This window comes from Doryrhamphus excisus, linkage group LG9, assembly GCF_037039965.1.
Source record: "Doryrhamphus excisus strain RoL-2023G ecotype Guam linkage group LG9, RoL_Dexc_Guam_v1.1, whole genome shotgun sequence".
In the NCBI taxonomy this organism is placed as follows: Eukaryota; Metazoa; Chordata; class Actinopteri; order Syngnathiformes; family Syngnathidae; genus Doryrhamphus; species Doryrhamphus excisus.
The window spans coordinates 2,811,949-2,830,504 of record NC_136365.1 but is presented as its reverse complement, the minus strand read 5'-3'; the positions used below and the strand labels follow the sequence as shown (position 1 = coordinate 2,830,504).

At 40.3% G+C, this 18,556-nt stretch overlaps 2 protein-coding genes across 2 annotated transcripts; one reads left to right on the top strand and one right to left on the bottom strand.

Moving 5' to 3' along the window:
• Positions 1 to 200: 200 nt before the first annotated feature.
• pi4k2a (phosphatidylinositol 4-kinase type 2 alpha) lies at positions 201 to 7,183 on the top strand. Its single transcript, XM_058091635.2, has 9 exons — positions 201 to 701; positions 3,328 to 3,528; positions 3,624 to 3,755; positions 3,829 to 3,982; positions 4,093 to 4,154; positions 4,233 to 4,332; positions 4,434 to 4,567; positions 4,724 to 4,783; positions 6,254 to 7,183. The coding sequence occupies exons 1-9, from the start codon at positions 363 to 365 to the stop codon at positions 6,413 to 6,415; spliced, it is 1,344 nt and encodes a 447-aa protein (XP_057947618.1). The 5' UTR covers positions 201 to 362; the 3' UTR covers positions 6,416 to 7,183.
• Positions 7,184 to 8,686: 1,503 nt separating this feature from the next.
• Positions 8,687 to 13,436, bottom strand: LOC131130074 (prostaglandin E2 receptor EP1 subtype-like). Its single transcript, XM_058074182.2, has 3 exons — positions 13,107 to 13,436; positions 10,768 to 11,660; positions 8,687 to 9,682 (listed from the first exon to the last, which is right to left on the bottom strand). Exons 2-3 carry the CDS (start codon positions 11,620 to 11,622, stop codon positions 9,413 to 9,415), a joined length of 1,125 nt encoding a protein of 374 aa, XP_057930165.2. The 5' UTR covers positions 11,623 to 11,660; positions 13,107 to 13,436; the 3' UTR covers positions 8,687 to 9,412.
• Positions 13,437 to 18,556: the final 5,120 nt, after the last annotated feature.

Below are 18,556 nucleotides of genomic sequence, written 5' to 3'. Positions count from 1 at the left end.
GGAAGACGTCAAAAGAGAAAACACTCGCGAAATTTATTTGTCACGTCTTTATTTTGCATTATGCACAACTTTTTACGTTACAGCATGTCTTCTGTAGCTAGTCAGTTTCTGTCCAATCAAAATGAGCAATAGGACGACTGACTGTAAAGCCTACTCGCTAATTGGTTACTCGTCACAACAACTTCAACAGGTTCCGCCTTTTCCCGGAAGCTGACAGTCATCTGATCATTTTTTCAGTTTCCTTGTTAGCCAACGTCGGCTCCATACTGCGAAACTCGTCTCAGTTTATACTTTTTTTCTTACTCTTTCCGGCTGCTTCTCCGTCCTAGGAACTATACTAACATCACGTAAACGTCATAATTATGAACGAGACGAGTCCGCTTGTCTCTCCGCTACGGGACTCGAATGATTTCAGCTACTGTCCCACAGAGCCTACCAGCCCCCGGGGCGCGTTTGGAGGTACGCCGGGATCAGTGGTACGCATCCCCGCCGGCAGTCCGGGGCGCAACCGAGAGAGACAACCGCTTTTGGACCGGGACCGTGGTACTTCACCGCGGGAGCCACACCGAAACGAATTCCCGGAGGATCCCGCGTTCAGAGAGATCATCCGCAAGGCCGAGCGAGCCATTGAGGAGGGGATCTACCCGGAGAGGATCTACCAAGGATCCAGTGGTAGCTATTTCGTCAAAGACTCACAGGGGGTAAGATGAAGAGCTGCTAACTCACACTTTGTGGTCAAAAAGCCCCTATATGGTATAATATGGATGGTATAGTCCGTATTCTTACAGTATATAGGCCTTTATTTTGATTTCACAATATGTCACCGAACAACCTACTGTAAAAACAATACATTTATATCATTTATTATAAAAATTCCAACTAGTCCTTGTCATAGTTACACATAGGGCACAACTGTTCGACCAGTTGCTAATTGAGTAGAGTGTGGCGCAACGCTGTTTTTGCTGGCAAAAACATCTTTGTTTACAAATATTATTTCGTATTTTTTTCACTAGTTTTAGACATTTCCATTGTACTGTGGCCTTGACACTTCTACTGACCTGTCTTTGTCTCCATCTCTATTTAGTCATAATTCATTTAGAGCAACAACATTATATTATTTTGACTAGACATGATCAGTAGTTTACATGTTTTGTCTTGTTGTGCTACTGTACAAGGACAAGGAACAAAATCAAAGGAACATAGGGATGGTTTTGTTTTGTTGCACTTTCTCAAGGAGTCAGTTCACTGGGCCGCTTGTGACACCTCACAATCTTGTTTCATGTCCTAATTGTGTTAATGTTTGACACTGCAGCTGACTAGTAAAAGTGTTGAGTAAGCCAGCATACGGTGTGTGTTCAGCTGTGTTACGTTTAAGTAACTATGTATACTCGCCGGGTGTGTTTATGTTTCCGATTACACGTTTTCCTCTCGATTCATATCGACAAGGGTTTTTTGAGGGTGTAAGTTTTTATTTTTTTTATAAGCCCCATCCCCCTGCACACATCCAATTTCTTTACTTCAGGCTCCAAAGTGCTTAGTAGTCATGTGCTACCTCTCTAGGATGTAATTCTACTCTCTGCCTTTGAGCTGTAATCAGTGTGTTGATCACACCATAATGCAGTAGGTCAATGAACTCAGTATCACAAATGATACATTTATGTACACAATACTAATAACACAATATATTAATAATAAAACACTAAGGTGTATATGCCAGGTTTTTGCTAATAACCCAAAGTGACAGTGGAAGGAATAGAAAATTAGGTCTGTCATAATGACAAATTTCACAGGTTGATAATTGTGTAGCAAATTATCATCTAACATTATCAACAATGTACAGTGGCCGATCTATGTGTGGAGTTTGCATGTTCTCCGGTTCTCCAGTACTCCACTTTCCTCTCACATTCCAAAAACATGCATGTTAGGTTAACTGGCGACTCCAAATTGTCCATAGGTATGTATGTGAGTGTGAATGGTTGTTTGTCTATAATATGTGCTCTGTGATTGGCTGGCGACCAGTCCAGGGTGTACCCAGCCTCTCGTCCGAAGACAGCTGGGATAGGCTCCAGCAACCCCCGCGACCCCCGTGAGGAAAAAGCGGTAGAAAATGAATGAATGAATGAATGTGCCCTGCCTTACTGTACCCCGCCTCTTGCCCAAAGACAGCTGGGATATCTACAACCCTAGTGACGATAAGCGGCATAGAAAATGATTGCATGGATTATCAACAACACTTTTTCATTAATTATCGTCATGAGGTATAATTGACATTTGAACGACTAAACGGTACTCAAGTAGTGTACATGTGTGAGCCACATTAGATCAACCACATTGTTGTTCTTAATGTTTCATGAAAACATCACAATTGTATGGCATAAAATGGATGCCGTATATGTTTCTTTTGCAATGTAACAAATTAAAACCTAAAATATTCCCACACTCGGGATGTCCTCTGTGGTATTCGCCTCAGAAACCATTATTTCTGTGCCTTCATTCATTTTAGCGTATGCTGTCTCACAAGGCTAATTGCGAATACTGTGTATCCACTCACGAGTAGCCCCCCTCCCTCCACAAAAGGCAGAATAAGATGAGGGTCTGTTAATTCCAATATCGAACCAATGCGCACGGACAGATGCAGAGCCTCTTGTCATCGAGCCTGTGTGGTACAGAGAGATGAGCAGATGAAAACAGTGAAAACAATTAATCGATTTATTGACTATCATGACAGGCCTAACTTTATTATATTAATAGGGTAATCCTACGAATACTGATAGTATTAGATCAGTTTGAAAAAAAAAAAACAAGAAAAAAATGCCAAGTCCATCATGACGCCTTTATTAACTAAACAGGTTAAGTAGCAATTTGACATATTTAACAGTTATACAAGTCTAAAAATAAACTAATCACCAAAGCAATGTGTCTTTAATTATGATGCTTACGTCACTTTGTAGTACATGTATTAGCACCCGGTCTCTCGAGCGGGGGCCCCCCTAACAGCCGGGGCCCCAGGCAAATGCCCATTTGCCCACTCCACTGTATGGCCTTCATCACCAAAGCGACTCGAATTCAACAATATTGGTGGATATTCTTTTTTTTTTATCACATTCTTCTTCTCCCATCTTCAACATCCTCTACGCTGCTCCTTTTAGTTGAGAATTGCAATTAAGACACAAAAAGCCTAGTCTGAGGCCGCCACTAATGTATGCATGGGAAATACAATTAGGTAGTTTATTGTAAATAAGCAAGTTTACTTACATTTTATGTTTGTATACCGCAAATGAAATTGTAAAACTTCTCAAATGTTCTTTTCGTCATGTCCATCCACAGAAAATCATTGGCGTATTCAAACCGAAGAACGAAGAACCCTACGGCCAGCTTAACCCCAAATGGACTAAGTGGCTGCAGAAACTGTGTTGTCCGTGCTGTTTTGGTCGTGACTGTTTAGTTCTAAACCAAGGCTACCTCTCAGAGGCCGGTGCTAGCTTGGTCGACCAGAAACTTGAACTGAATATCGTTCCCAGGACCAAGGTACACATGTGCACATACCGTTTATGTATTGATAAAAAGCAGCAACCTGTGTGGAAAAGAACGTGTCCATTGCTACTCGCTCTGTCCCGTTCTAGGTGGTCTACTTGGCGAGTGAAACGTTCAACTACAGCGCCATCGACAGAGTGAAGTCTCGAGGAAAAAAGCTAGCATTAGAGAAGGTGCCGAAAGTGGGCCAACGGTTCCATAGGATCGGCTTGCCCCCGAAAGTAAGTATCTTTACATGTGTATCTTTACCCAGAAATCCAGCATGCTGACGGACCTTTGTTGATATTCTTCCAGGTTGGTTCCTTCCAACTCTTTGTGGACGGATACAAGGATGCAGACTTCTGGCTGCGCAGGTTTGAAGCCGAGCCTCTGCCTGAGAACACCAACCGTCAGCTTCAGCTGCAGTTTGAACGCCTCGTAGTACTGGATTACATCATCAGGAACACAGGCATGTAGTCACCCCGCTGATCATGTGTCCTTGTGCTCATCGTCACACACAGTGTTGTCATTCACAGATGTCATCTCAATATTGTTTTTTTTTGTGTATGTTTATTTTAGATCGGGGAAATGACAACTGGCTGCTTAAATATGACTGCCCTATGGACCCCGTGGGCAACAGGGTGAGAATCCCACACACATGTTTTAACATTCACTGTACTTGAAGTGAAATTGAATCGCTACCTGTGCCCCGGCTGCAGGACACAGACTGGGTTGTCGTGAAGGACCCCATCATCAAGCTGGCAGCCATAGACAACGGTCTTGCCTTCCCTCTCAAGCATCCCGACTCTTGGAGAGCATGTAAGCGCCTACTCTATATCTGTTAAACCCCTCTTAGAATTCCTCTTGTGTTTTATAGTTCCAGTTGTGTTTACTGTCTACCTACTTTGTTCAACCACTAGATCCGTTCTATTGGGCGTGGCTCTCCCAAGCCAAAGTTCCCTTCTCCCAGGAGATACGGGAACTGGTACTACCAAAACTGTCAGACCCAAATTTTATCAAAGACCTCGAAGAAGACCTCTATGAACTATTCAAGGTATGGTGGAAGTATGGATTAATTATTTAACACTTTTTTATGCGGGAGGAACCTGGCTGGTGAGAAGACGGAACAAGCTCAGTGCTATGTGTCACACACAGTAAACACAAAACATTAAAGTGTTCTGTATTCATACATGTTTTATGTGTCCTACAGAAAGATCCTGGTTTTGACAGAGGACAGTTTCACAAGCAGGTTGCTGTCATGAGAGGGCAGGTGAGTTGCCTCTATGCTCTATGACGTGGTCACAGCATCATTTGGAGGGAAGAATATACATACATAGCACTTACTACCCAGTGCATATACATTGGAATATACTGCACATATATAGTGAACGCCGGGTGAAAATCCCCACTAAATCCACACTAATGCGCTGAGGGATTGGAACCAGTCCGCTAACATCGGTGTTATCAACCCACAGTAGTTCCAGTTCCAACAGTGAGGAATTACACTTGACGTGACAAAGTATTTCCACGAAAATTTTAGTGGTTTTGAAAATATGACTTTTTCATACCAGAGTATACCTTGAGATTGGTGTCCGACCCATACCTACACACAATTATGGTTCCTTCAAGAATTGGTAATGGTAATGGTAATGGTAATGGTTTTATTTCATTTGAACATGCATCAGATTACAATTGAGTGCATCCCATAATCAGTTCCCAGTTCCACATGTCCAAAAGGAGTAGGAAGAAGCAAAGCTTATTAAGTCCTACCTCTCCATCTGGTACTTTTACAATCAGTAACTGTTACATTTGTTCACTTCCTGCTTTCTATAATACAGTTTAAGTACATTTGTTCACTTCCTGCTTTCTATATATATTCTATATAGCACATCATGACTGGTTCAAGACTCTTGATCCTCGTGTTTAGCAAACATCAACTGCTTGTATTGTTTCTTGAATTGGCTCATCGTTGTGCATTGTTTGATTTCCTTACTCAATCCATTCCATAGTTTGATTCCACATACTGAAATGCTATGGCTTTTTAACGTAGTCCTAGCATATAAGTGTTTCAAATGTACTTCTTCCCTGAGATCATATTTCTCCTCTCTTGTAGAGAAGTATTGGATGACCATTGGATTTTTAGCTAATTGGTTGTTTTTTAGCCTTATGCATTATTTTAGCTGTTTGAAAATTAACTATATCAGCAAGTTGAAGTATTTGTGATTTTAGAAATAAGCAGTTAGTATGTTCTCTGTAGGCGGCATTATGAATTATCCTTATTGACCTTTTTTGCAGTACACTTAGCGAGTGAAGATTGCTTTTATAGTTATTACCCCATATTTCCACTCACATTTAATGGAAAAAAAACATTATCAGTGAAGCATGAAGGCGTAAACATGTAGAAATGATGGGCTTTCTAACAGTAGTACACATAATGCTGTACATTTTGTCTGTATTTTTACTCATTTAAAAATTATTACTGGCTTATTGTGTGTAAGATGTCTTTTCTGCTGAGAAAAAAACAACCTGTTTCCAGAGAATTAAAAAAAATGAATGCTGAGTTCCAAAGGTGCGGGATCCATTGGTATCGTCCATATATCATCTTACACTGCAGTCACACATACTACCGATTTTTACCCACATATAATTCTGTGCTTTTTTTGTCTTTTTGACTAGCAAAACATTTATCAGAATCAGACAATTATCCAACTTATGCCTTTTTTTTTTTTTGCATTCAAAGATCCTGAACCTGTGCCAAGCCCTGAAGGACGGTAAAACACCTCTCCAGTTGGTTCAGATGCCCCCTGTGATTGTCGAAACAGCCAGAGCCCCCCAGCGAGCCAACAGCGAGTCATACACACAGAGTTTTCAGAGTAGAAGACCTTTCTTCACCTGGTGGTAAAGGAAGGACAGCAGGAAGCGAGAGCGAGGAAGAGTACAGGTTAGTCTCCTGGAAATGGATTTAATTCAAACGGACACTGTGATTATGGAAAAAAAAAAAACGAGTGTTGAGGTGGAGAGAAAAGGTCCAAAGAGGAAGAGCTTCACACCGCTGCTTCCCTGTTTTCCCTGAACGCCTCGTTTGGATGTGAAGAAGGACTGCATACATTTTTTTGAAGAATTGAGAAGTTGCTCTTTGCAAAGAGATGTCACTCCCCGGTAGCTTGTGTGTGCTCGCTCACACGTGCACGCCCACACGTGCACGCCAGTCACAACCTTCTCCGACTTGACACGGGAGAGGTTTCGCATTCCGTGTTTTCTTTATACCGCTCTGCCTTTTAACCTGAATATTCACCACTCCCGCACTCTTTAACGGCTCAACCGGCCTTTTCAATTTAACCGTGAGAAAGAAGTGTTCATCGGAGTTATCAGGCCTGATCATTTAGGAAATGCACACACTGTGCACGTGTCTTCACGCGGAACACAGGTCTTGTGAACCAGTTTCACAGTCACACATGGATTCTCCTAACAGCTCAAATGAGGATATGCGAGTCATGTGGGGTGACAACGGAGCGCCGAGAGGGTACGTGTGGTTAGCGGCGTTTTGATGATTACAAGCCCAATTATTCCGCTTTCACAGATGAGTTAATTAACATCGAGGCAAACATCATATTCTCGACTACCAAAAGGGTGCTGAAAAATTGTTTTTGATTTCTAGGGTTTTTTTTTTTTCCTCACTTGTCATGTGGCGCTGAGTAACATCCTGCTGTACGGAAACAGACATGAAATGTATTGTGACAATGCACTGTATAATTTGTATGTAATATTTAATGATAGATTATAATAAAAAAAAAAACATGTTCCATTCCTACAGAAGAATTTTGGGGGTTATTCAAAGTACTATAACCATCAAGGTATTTTTAAAATACTTCATACACACTCACTGACCAATTCATTAGGTAAACTTGCACAGTCTAAAGAGAACCATTGCAACAGTGATAAATATAAAAAAAGTCTGCCTTAACCCTTTATAGGGTACTCACTGAAATACTTAGAAATGTAAAAATTCAATCCTTCAGTGTTATTGGGGGCTATAAGAAGACATTTTTTCTGTTTTTACTTTTTAAAAAAGTTTCAGGTTTTGGGTGCAAATCAAGATCAAATAAGTTACCATATATGGTTCCTTGCCAATGTAGGGTATGGAAAAGGGACAAGTCAAACTGCACAAGGTGACATCAACAGAGGTACTGTAGTTAGAGTGACTGTGATCAACTTATCATGGTTAGTTTTTATATTTGGGCCGAGAGTGTCGGGGCCCCAAGCATCAGAAAATTGCAATTTACGACTTCTGAATGAAGAAGGAAGTTTGATACTCTCTGGCTTGCTCCTGATTGATCACGGCCCATGATGTCACTTCCTGTGACATTGTCTGATCTTGGCAGATTGGCATGAGAAAGTCACATGCCAAACTTCACTGCCCTCTAAAGGTCACACTATAAACAGCATCTCAGGACTACACAATACACCAGTTGCTGTTTAATGACTCTTAGTGACTAGTGTAGAATACTACATAAGCATTTTTTGTATATTTTATGTTTCTATTTTTGTTCATTTTGCCATTTTTAGTCGTGGAAGTGCTTCATTTAGGCCAAGAATATGTGACGTTTGCATATTTATGGCTGGTAATAGGCCATATAAGTTAGTAAATTATTTAAAACCATGGTAGAGTGAAGCCAGTCGACTCCATGCTTAAGTACAGTAAAGTCTCGTTATATCGATTAAAACGAATTACTACTTATTACGATACTATTTTCATTTCCCGGCAAATTTCTAGTCTTTTATGATATAATTAGCTCCGTTAGTACGATACACGGTTATTATGATAATCCGGTTACTAGGATGCCCTTTTCATCTCCCGCCAGCCAATTTGGTCTGCTTATATCGATACAAAAGCAGCTTAAATCAATCTTTGCTTAAGGATTTCAATACCAAAAAAGAACACGGCGAACGGCTGCTTCCAGTCAACTTTATTTTTCACACTTCCACCACCAGAGTGCAGCACACACAGCGGAAAACACCCGTGCCTCGCGCCTACCCCTCCGGGTGGCAACACCTTCCCTATCGATAGTTCCGGGGTGAATTAGTATGTCCCGGTAACCGGTAATCACTACAGCGTAAGTTTATTTTTATTTACTGTAGTACAAAATTTATTGTAGTACAAAAGCATGCTAGATACGCAATCCATGAACTCAAGGAGAAAATTACATGCCATATCAAAGATCCGCCCACTTTTAATGCAATTCGGCGCAGGATCGGATATATGGATAGTCCGGTTATATCGGTATTTTTTCCGACTCCCGAGAATATCGATATAACGAGACTTTACTGTACTTCAAAGGAAGAAACTTCTAGTTTGGATTTGAAATCACCACACATTAACACATTAACCGCGTGACCTGCACTGCATTGGTTTTAGCTTGTCATTAAGCATCAAAACACAACGTGAGTCTCAAAGTGGTCCCTGCAGCCTTCCATATTTTTCTGTAAAACATGAAGGAGTCTAAACTTGCATTTAAAAAAAATGCACAAAATATTTGTCACTATTCATGGCTTTTACTTGCAGTCACTTCAAAATTATTATTAGTCCAAGAATCAACTTTCCGAACATCACAAATATTCCCGTCATGCACACAATCATTCCATGTGCATTTGCATTTTGTTGTCCCGATATCAAATAAGCACTTTTTCCAAGGTAAACGGTATACTATACAAATTCATGAAGTTTTTGTGCAAAATCACAACATTTAGCTAGCTTCCATTTGTTAGGTGCGAAAATAATGTGACAAATGTTTACATATTTCCTCATTTTCACAAATCAGCCTGGAAAAAAATTGTCTTCTTTGACAAGAAGTCTACAGCTCTTCCAGGTCTTACAACTCATGACTTGTTCCTCCTTAGCTTAGACTTGGTTGACTTCATTCTTTTCCGACTGCGGGGGGGATGGAGAGTCCAAGCATCCAAATATATTCCCCCCCAAGCCAGCTTGGCATTTTGCGATGAGGTAAATTTTCCGTAATACGGTGCGGCGCAGCAAAATGTACACCCAAGGGTCCAGGATCTGGTTCCATGTGGCCAGTCTCACACCAGTCACCATCAACATTTTGTAGCTGGGAAGGTCCTCTCCAATGGATCCTGTGTAGGAGTGGATCGCCGACATCAGGCCAAAGATCTGTAGGCATGAAAAATGTTGTTTGTAAATATAGATCTACTGTTGCTAGAAGAACAACTTATCTATGTATGGTGTTCTCTCGCTATATCATGGTTCATCTTTTGCTGAGTCGCTGTTGGATGTTTTTTTTAACAGCGTAAGACAGCTGGGATAGGCTCCAGCACCAGGAAAAAGTGGTAGAAAATGAATGAATGAATGTGCATTGTGTTCTACGTCCTTATGATGTATTAGAGCAATCCATCAGTGTTCTGCTGTATGTGTGTGTTATTGTATTTACTACCGCCACCAGTGGAGGACGTTGTATACTCATGTGATAGTTGTCCCATGCGAGCATATTAGGAACCCACCCGGCTAAATATAGACACAACAGTTCTTATTGGCTGAGGAAGAATCCGCCCATTGTGTTATGCGTCCTGATTTGTTGTAGACCACTGTCAATCAATCTCCTTTGTGCTGTTTTCTTTTCCTGTTTGTAGTCCATGATCGCTAGCAAACTATCGCGAGCAAAAAATTTGGTGTTTGGAACACAAGAACATTAGAATAATATTCATTCATTCATTTTCTACCGCTTTTTCCTCACGAGGGTCGCGGGGGACTGGTCGCCAGCCAATCACACGGCACATATAGACAAACAACCATTCACACTCACATTCATACCTATGGACAATTTGGAGTCGCCAATTAACCTAGCATGTTTTTGGAATGTGGGAAGAAACGGGGAGAACATGCAAACTCCACACAGAGATGGCCGAGGGTGAGAACTGAGCATTATTATCTTCATAAATGAAGATTATTTGATCTCAAGTTTTGCCGATGCTCATAATGTTGCGGGTCGTCAATTTTGATTGTATTGATGTATTAATTCCATCATTAAATGAAAGCCGTTGTGTATTATCTCTGTCTTTATTAGAGTAGAATTTGAAAAAAGTGTTTCTAAAATATTTACTCAAGTTAAACACATTTAAAGTAAATGAAATAGAACCTTAATTAATGCCCTTCTGTCTAATATTCATTGTTTATAGAGGCCAAAAACTCATGCAGCTTATGCAGCATCTTATTATCTCCTTGTACATGCTAACACTCACCAGTAGAGGGCACCAGCAGATGCAGGAGGTGACCGTGATCCCCACCAGCTGCACTACCATCTCTATGTCATGTGACTTGGCTGAATGATGCGACCCGGGCTTCCTCCTGAGCCTGGCGAGCACCAGTGTCAGTCCGCTGATGGTGTTGCACACCACGGCCACGGCCAGGGAGATCAAGCCGAGCCCAGAGAAAAGCGCCACGAACGCCACATCCAGCTGCTGAATGTCACTGAGAACTTGAATGAAACACCAGGTTCCCGGGTCCTGGTAGGTGTAAGAGCCCAGCTGCAAGCATGGCAACAAGGCCACAAATAAAGCGGCCAGCCAAATCACAGACAGGCACATTTTAGTGCGGGTGCTTGTGATCAAGGAGGAGTGCAGCAGTGGTTTGGTGACACCCAGACAACGTTCCGCAGCCATGGCACATCCCATGAAAAGGGGACATAGGCCGAAGAACACCATGCTCCCACCCAGGAACTTGCACATGCCATCAGATGAGTTGTAGTCCTCAGGACGTGCACCTCCAGACAGGTAGAGTCTCAGAACCAAGGCGCCAGGGATCACGTGACCGATGAAGTCTGTCACCACCAGCGAGGTGGCAAACAACAGGAACGTGGCTTTGGAGCGCCGGCGCTGGAGCGAGTACGCGTTGGCTAGGATGACAAGAGCCACGATGTTGGAGACGATGCCCAGTGTCATGGGGAACACCACCACCATGATGCCGCTGGTGGTGAGGTTTGCCTGCTGTGACATCTCCTCGAAAGCCACCCTGGCCTCCGCTTTCCCGCCGCTGACATCGGAGAAGTGAGGAACGAGCGGTGAAAATGAAGAGTTCAAGCGCCTCAAAGACAGCATGACTGAACACTGAAGGTCATGTGGTCCATACTTTCAGGCTGCAAGATAAAAGATAATTGAGATGAATGGAATAGATTACATTCTTTAAATATGGGTAATTTTCCATAAAATATGTGAAAATACAGTGGTGCAAAAGTTAGTTTTATTTTGAAAGTCTGACTTCACCGGCAACGGGTTGTTTTACGCCAACGTTACCCGAGTGATGACGTACAGATCCAGATCCATATTTTTTCAATAGAGTTGAAATTGTCATAATCAGGTTTTGACTATCACTTCCTGTTTGGTTCTCTTATTTTGTATGTTGTTTCCTGTTTTGCACCACCACAGGCACCAGCTTTACTTTACTAGCTGTTAAGCTATGAGGACACCTGATGCTGATTGGTAATCATTGCTATTAAGTTCAGCTTGGACGTTGAGGGGGTTGCTGGGTCATTTTATGTTTTGAGAAGTAGTTTGATGAGTGAGTTTTATCTTTTGCTTTTCATTTTACTACTGTAGGTCCAGTGGTTAGCGCGCAGACCTCACAGCTAGGAGACCAGGGTTCAATTCCACCCTCGGCCATCTCTGTGTGGAGTTTGCATGTTCAGGGAGATTTAACAATGTTATTAATGTGTATTGGTGGCACGGCGATTGAGTGGTTAGCGCGCAGACCTCACAGCTAGGAGACCAGGGTTCAATTCCACCCTCGGCCATCTCTGTGTGGAGTTTGCATGTTCTCCCCGTGAATGCGTGGGTTTTCTCCAGGTACTCCGGTTTTCCTCCCACATTCCAAAAACATGCTAGGTTAATTGCCGACTCCAAATTGTCCATCGGTATGAATGTGAGTGTGAATGGTTGTTTGTCTATATGTGCCCTGTGATTGGCTGGCGACCAGTCCAGGGTGTACCCCGCCTCTCGTCTGAAGACAGCTGGGATAGGCTCCAGCACCCCCGCGACCCTCGTGAGGAAAAGCGGTAGAAAATGAATGAATGAATGAATGAATGAATGAATGAATGAATAAATATCAAGTACATCATTTGCTTGTCATTCATTTTGGTATCCAAAAACATACAAGAATACATAGTACATCTTAGGGATGTACTATGTGTCTTTTTTTGAGAATGGAAAATGGTACAGATTGAAGTCAATAATATCCATGCAGGGATTACTTGCAAACAGCATATCTAAATACTTCAATGTAAAATGATTAAGCATACTTACCATATAGGCATGTATACATATAAATGGAGGCTGGGAAGGTGAACCTAAGCACACCAGAAAAAGAAATTAGTGTTTAAAAATATTTTAAAGGATTGAAAAACAATGTTTTTTAATTAGCATAATATGCTATTGTTATGTAAAGCTAAACATATTGCAGCAATGATAATACTGGATAATGAATTGTCCTCAAGTAATCAACGTAGGTCTTAAGTACATTTTTATACATGTTTTCGACAGCAATGAAGTAATATAATAGTAATAGTCATGAAATAAGTGCAACTTACCACTTCACAGTTGAAACGTCCGTTACAGTCCTAGCTGAAAAAGGCAAATAAAGTCCCTGTAGATATCCAGCAATAACCCAAGATATGTTCGAAGGTAAATGCTTCGTTTCCCATTTGGATAAATCCACTACTGTTGCAAAGATATGAAAAACAAACAACCCGCGATGTGGTTTTTTATCGTGTATTCCAGTCCAAGTGTGAGTCGCACTTAAAGGTTGGAGGAGAGGACGTTGACGTTTCATAGTCTGTGAGTCTTCACGCTGCGTGGGCGTCTCTCAACAGAGCCACTCAACATCATCATCTTCATTATACGTGGGCTGAATGCACTCTATGTTTACATAAACTACCGTGGGTCATTCTAAATGCATGTAAGTATATAAGTACTCCCTAAAATGTCATTTTTTTCTCTTTTTTCTCCCATCCATCGGCGGACCAAATTAAATTCCAATGTCAAAATTCTTACTCATTATTTTATTTTTTCATAGATATCTGTGAAAAGTGAATAAACATTTGTTTCATTCATTGTAATATGTTAAATATGAATTTTTATACAATGAATTTGGGTCCCACAACATGCATACAATGCTATTAGCCTACATTTTTAATATAGTAGAAGAAGAAAACAGCGAGTCACATGACACAAGGTAGCTAGCAGCTTGACTAAAGGTATGTACATTGTAGGACACACTTATTTTTTGTCTTATAAAACAAAATGTGTGCTATATCTGTGATAAATGAGGAAACATTTGTTTCATTCATTGTAATATGTTAAATATGAATTTTTATACAATGAATTTGGGTCCCACAACATGCATACAATGCTATTAGCCTACATTTTTAATATAGTAGAAGAAGAAAACAGCGAGTCACATGACACAAGGTAGCTAGCAGCTTGACTAAAGGTATGTACATTGTAGGACATACGTATTTTTTGTCTTATAAGACAAAATGTGTGCTATATCTGTGATAAATGAGGAAACATTTGTTTCATTCATTGTAATATGTTAAATATGAATTTTTATACAATGAATTTGGGTCCCACAACATGCATGCAATGCTATTAGCCTACATTTTTAATATAGTAGAAGAAGAAAACAGCGAGTCACATGACACAAGGTAGCTAGCAGCTTGACTAAAGGTATGGACATTGTAGGACACACTTATTTTTTGTCTTATAAAACAAAATGTGTGCTATATATGTGATAAATGAGGAAACATTTGTTTCATTCATTGTAATATGTTAAATATGAATTTTTATACAATGAATTTGGGTCCCACAACATGCATGCAATGCTATTAGCCTACATTTTTAATATAGTAGAAGAAGAAAACAGCGAGTGACATGACACAAGGTAGCTAGCAGCTTGACTAAAGGTATGTATATTGTAGGACATACTTATTTTTTGTCCTATAAAACAACATGTGTGCTAATTTATGTTAGCCTAATTTAAGTTAGCCACCCTTAGTACAGTAACAACTAGCTAAATAGCTAATTGCTATGAGAAAGAGCTAACTTTAGCATAAATGTATAACCCTACTGTGTTGAGAGCAAAAATATAGCAAAACATATGTACAAAATGATTCCTGAGCTGTTACGTACTACTGATGAATAACTCACAGAAAATTGCAAATGAGAACAAAAATTGAAAACAAAATGCGTACATTTATATACACTTACAAATTCCATTGGTGTTTCCTGAAAATTAACTTTGATTAGTCTGTGACAGCAAACATGATCAGCACATTAACTCCCCCATTTCTTCTTTTAATGACTAGTATATGTTTTATTTTTAACGGACATTTAGTGGTGAACAGCAGAAATTAAATGTATTTATTTATTACGGGTGTCATGAGACTTTAGGAAAAGTAAAATGTAAAATATATGACTGGACAAACAAACTTTTTACCTGCATCACAAAACATCCATCCATCCATTTTCCATACCGCTTGTCCTCACGAGGGTCATGGGCATGCTGGAGCCTATCCCAGCTGTATTCGGGCGAGAGGCAGGGTAGACCCTGGACTGGTCGCCAGCCAAACACAGGGCACATATAGACAAACAACCATTCACATTCATACCTATGGACAATTTGGATTCGCCAATTAACCTAGCATGCATGCACGGTGAGAACATGCAAACTCCACACAGAGATGCCCGGTTTCCTAGCAACTTGGTCACCGTGCAGCCATAATACACAGTATAATAAATAACACTATGCTTTATTAAGATCAATTATATTAAAGAGCATCATTTGTTTTGCGTTGACTTTCTATGAACACACACAATTTTGCTCTGTTCAGTTTGTATTTACTTTCTCGACCCAGCGTTTTAATGAGTGTTGACTGTTGGACAAAGGCTCTGCATCTTAGCTTTTTTCCCAGATGGGAAAACTGGGTCGAGTGGATGTGTTTGAGGTGAGCACTCTACAATGGCAAACTGAGTGCTTGGTGCAGATGTGGCTTTATGGATATTTTCGCTATGCTGGCAACTCACAAAGAAATACATGGCAAAGTCATTCGGTCTTATGGAATTCCAGATGTTCCTCAAAAAACGTTTGCAGCTGTCTTTTGATCAACATTTCATTTTGACTTCTGTTCCGAAACCTTGGAAAGAGAACCACAAATGAGGCATAATGTCTCAGGTTGTGAGTCTTTGTCTGCATACTGAGGACAGGTGGATTTGTTTGTTTTAGCTTTACAAGGACCTGGCTATCCAGCTGCATACACACTTTCACATGTGGCTTGGTCGTGAGAGGGGGAGGGAGGGGTGTTGTATGGGGGGAAAGTTAGGAACATCCCCTGGCTGACGGTGGACGACACAATGTGATTTGTTTGTATGTGTATGACCCAATATAGTAGGCATAATAAAAATAAATGGGTATTGGGACATAAATAAGATTTGTGTGTGTTGCAATAAAAGTGTTCCTAAGGGGAGCTGAGTGGCAGGTGGACAGGAAGTGACACAGTTGAATGTTAAATTAAATTATTTATAGTTCACGTTATTTAATGCTTAGGCTGCCATTAGTATTTTTCTGCAAAGAGATATTGTTGCTTCTGATCTGATCTGAGGCCTCCGTTTGGCTCTTTCCTCCTTTCACGGACCACAAAGTTCTCCAATCACAGCCAAGTTTCTTTGGAAAACTCAGAGGGAGCGAAGAACACAAGATCTTAAAGTTGGAAATTGTTTTATTTTTGTTCGATGTGTGTGTGAGAAAGTGTTCAATATTGGCATTGAAACTTCAGTCGGCCTCCAAAAGTCTAGCAAAAGTTGCCAACGCTGTCTGCCTCTGTGAGAGGCTATTGGACTTACATACGTGTGATACCTCACTTTGATTCACTACTAATTGTGCCGTTAAATATTTAAAATATATGTTTCTACTACCACAGGTATTCTATCCTCAAACATATCACACTAACAAGGCCGGTTTGTATAAATGTGACCACATGCGGTTTATGAGCTCAATGTATTCCACAGAGATGCTGGCTGTGAGGAGTGGAAAGCCACAAGTTGTCTTTTTGTGTGGCTCCAAATATATCAAGTGAGGGATAAAAGTGTAGAAGAATCATTGTGGCCAATTAAAATGAGAGGAAGTAAGTAACTTGCCAAAGACAGAAACAAGTTGACTTGATAATGTTACAATTTCTTTTTCCAAAAGTAAGGTATTGTACCTCTTCAGTCTCAGCCAGACCTTCCTGTATGAAGGTTAAGATTTATCGCGTTTAATGGGTTCCAGACCCGACTGATATAAATGAATACCCGCAAAGTTGTATGCCTTATTTTAAATCAAATACTATTATAGTTTGAGCATAGAATACCTGTTTATTACCTTCCTTCTATGTACTGTTTTTAATATTATTACCGCCCTTTAGACCAGGGGTCTCAAACTCAATTTACCTGGGTGCCACTGGAGCTAGGGTCTGGGCAAGGCTGGGCAAAAAACGCATTTATTAAAAACAGAAAAATATACAAACTTTTTCAGTGCTTTGGTTCCGATTTTCTACAATAAAAGCTCTGATAAAACATTCCACTGTTCTGAAATATCTTAATTTTTATTTTTCTGCACAAAAATAAGATGAAAAATAAATAAACAAATCAAGATTAAAGAAAATCAATCAATCAGTAATAAATAAATATAATAATAATAATAAAACAGCAAATAATAAAAACCACATATAGTTGGTGGGTAGACAAATTATTTTTTTCAGATTAAAATTTACAAAGCATTATTAGAGCCCTGTAGACATGACAAAACACGACTATAGTCACATTTATACTCTTTTTATTCACAACATATTGCGCAACTGCAGGGTCTTGAGACACATGCTAACTCGCAAACTAGAGAGCTAACGACCTAAACGGTAGCCTTCAAGTTATTTCCTTTAAACTTAAATAGCCAACAACTTACCACTTCCACGCGGATAGGGAGGATAACTATTAACAGTTATTTAACCTTTAACATGAACATTAATCAAACGTAATATTTTTTTGATACCATACAGCATCCATATCAAACTTGCGCGGGCCGCACTAACATTAAACTTTCATATCAAGGCGGGGGCCTCAAACTAGTGTCCTGCGGGCCACATTTGGCCCGCGGGCCGCGTTGCCAGGGCTTTACTGGTACCTTTACTTTCATTTGCATGCTACAGATTTAGACAATGAAAAATGGTTCCAATTCTATTTCATTACTTCTACAAAAGGTCTGGATCTAACAGTAGAGTTGCTGATGATTGCATTCCTTAAATTACCTGTGGAGAAAACAATAAGGAGGCTTTTCTTACACATTACCTGATAACCTTTTCCAATTATGCAAGTCTGACTCACAAATAAATCAATGCATTTTCTGTATGTTTCATCGAATAACCAAATATGGCGTCAAGAGTTGGATTAAATCCCATATTGAGTCAAGATCTGCATGCTCGGTCTTGAGTTGGACAGAAATCTGGGAGTGTGTTTTGCTTTCTGAGACGTTCTCAAGCCACAATGAAAGATAATATAAAATTCTCCTCCAGCTACATTCTTTCTGTAAACCACATCAAGTGTGTGACCTTCATGCCACTTGCAAAACAGCATAAAGAAGTGCTGGTAAAGGCATGTTCTTATGCTGACCTCAGTTTTCTGTTCCATTCATCAATGATTTTTTTTTTTCATTTATACATAGTCGGTCTCTTTCAGTCACAATAAAAGTCAAATAAAACCCCATGCAATGTTTTAAGCATGGAGAATCTCCTGGTCTGGACAACTAAATCCATGACAACGACATAACACACCATGGTGAAGCATGGTGTTTTTTTTTTTTTTTTGCTGATGTGCGCAGTGTTCATGTTGTAATTCATGAGCGGTGCTGCTAGCATGAATGAACAGGGAAAGTGGTAAGTGGGTCTGCATGCAGTGAAGACAGATTGAAGAGCCATAGTCTGCTAATCAAGTCTGCAGAGGTGTAATAAAT

Excerpts from the sequence above, each read along its gene's own strand:
- pi4k2a (XM_058091635.2), top strand. The coding sequence starts at position 363 with ATGAACGAGACGAGTCCGCTTGTCTCTCCGCTACGGGACTCGAATGAT. Across the intron at positions 4,333-4,433 it reads TCCCGACTCTTGGAGAGCAT|ATCCGTTCTATTGGGCGTGG; the intron begins GTAAGCGCCTAC and ends TTCAACCACTAG. Across the intron at positions 4,568-4,723 it reads ACCTCTATGAACTATTCAAG|AAAGATCCTGGTTTTGACAG; the intron begins GTATGGTGGAAG and ends TGTGTCCTACAG.
- LOC131130074 (XM_058074182.2), bottom strand. The coding sequence starts at position 11,622 with ATGCTGTCTTTGAGGCGCTTGAACTCTTCATTTTCACCGCTCGTTCCT. Across the intron at positions 9,683-10,767 it reads TCTGCTGGTGCCCTCTACTG|ATCTTTGGCCTGATGTCGGC; the intron begins GTGAGTGTTAGC and ends TCATGCCTACAG.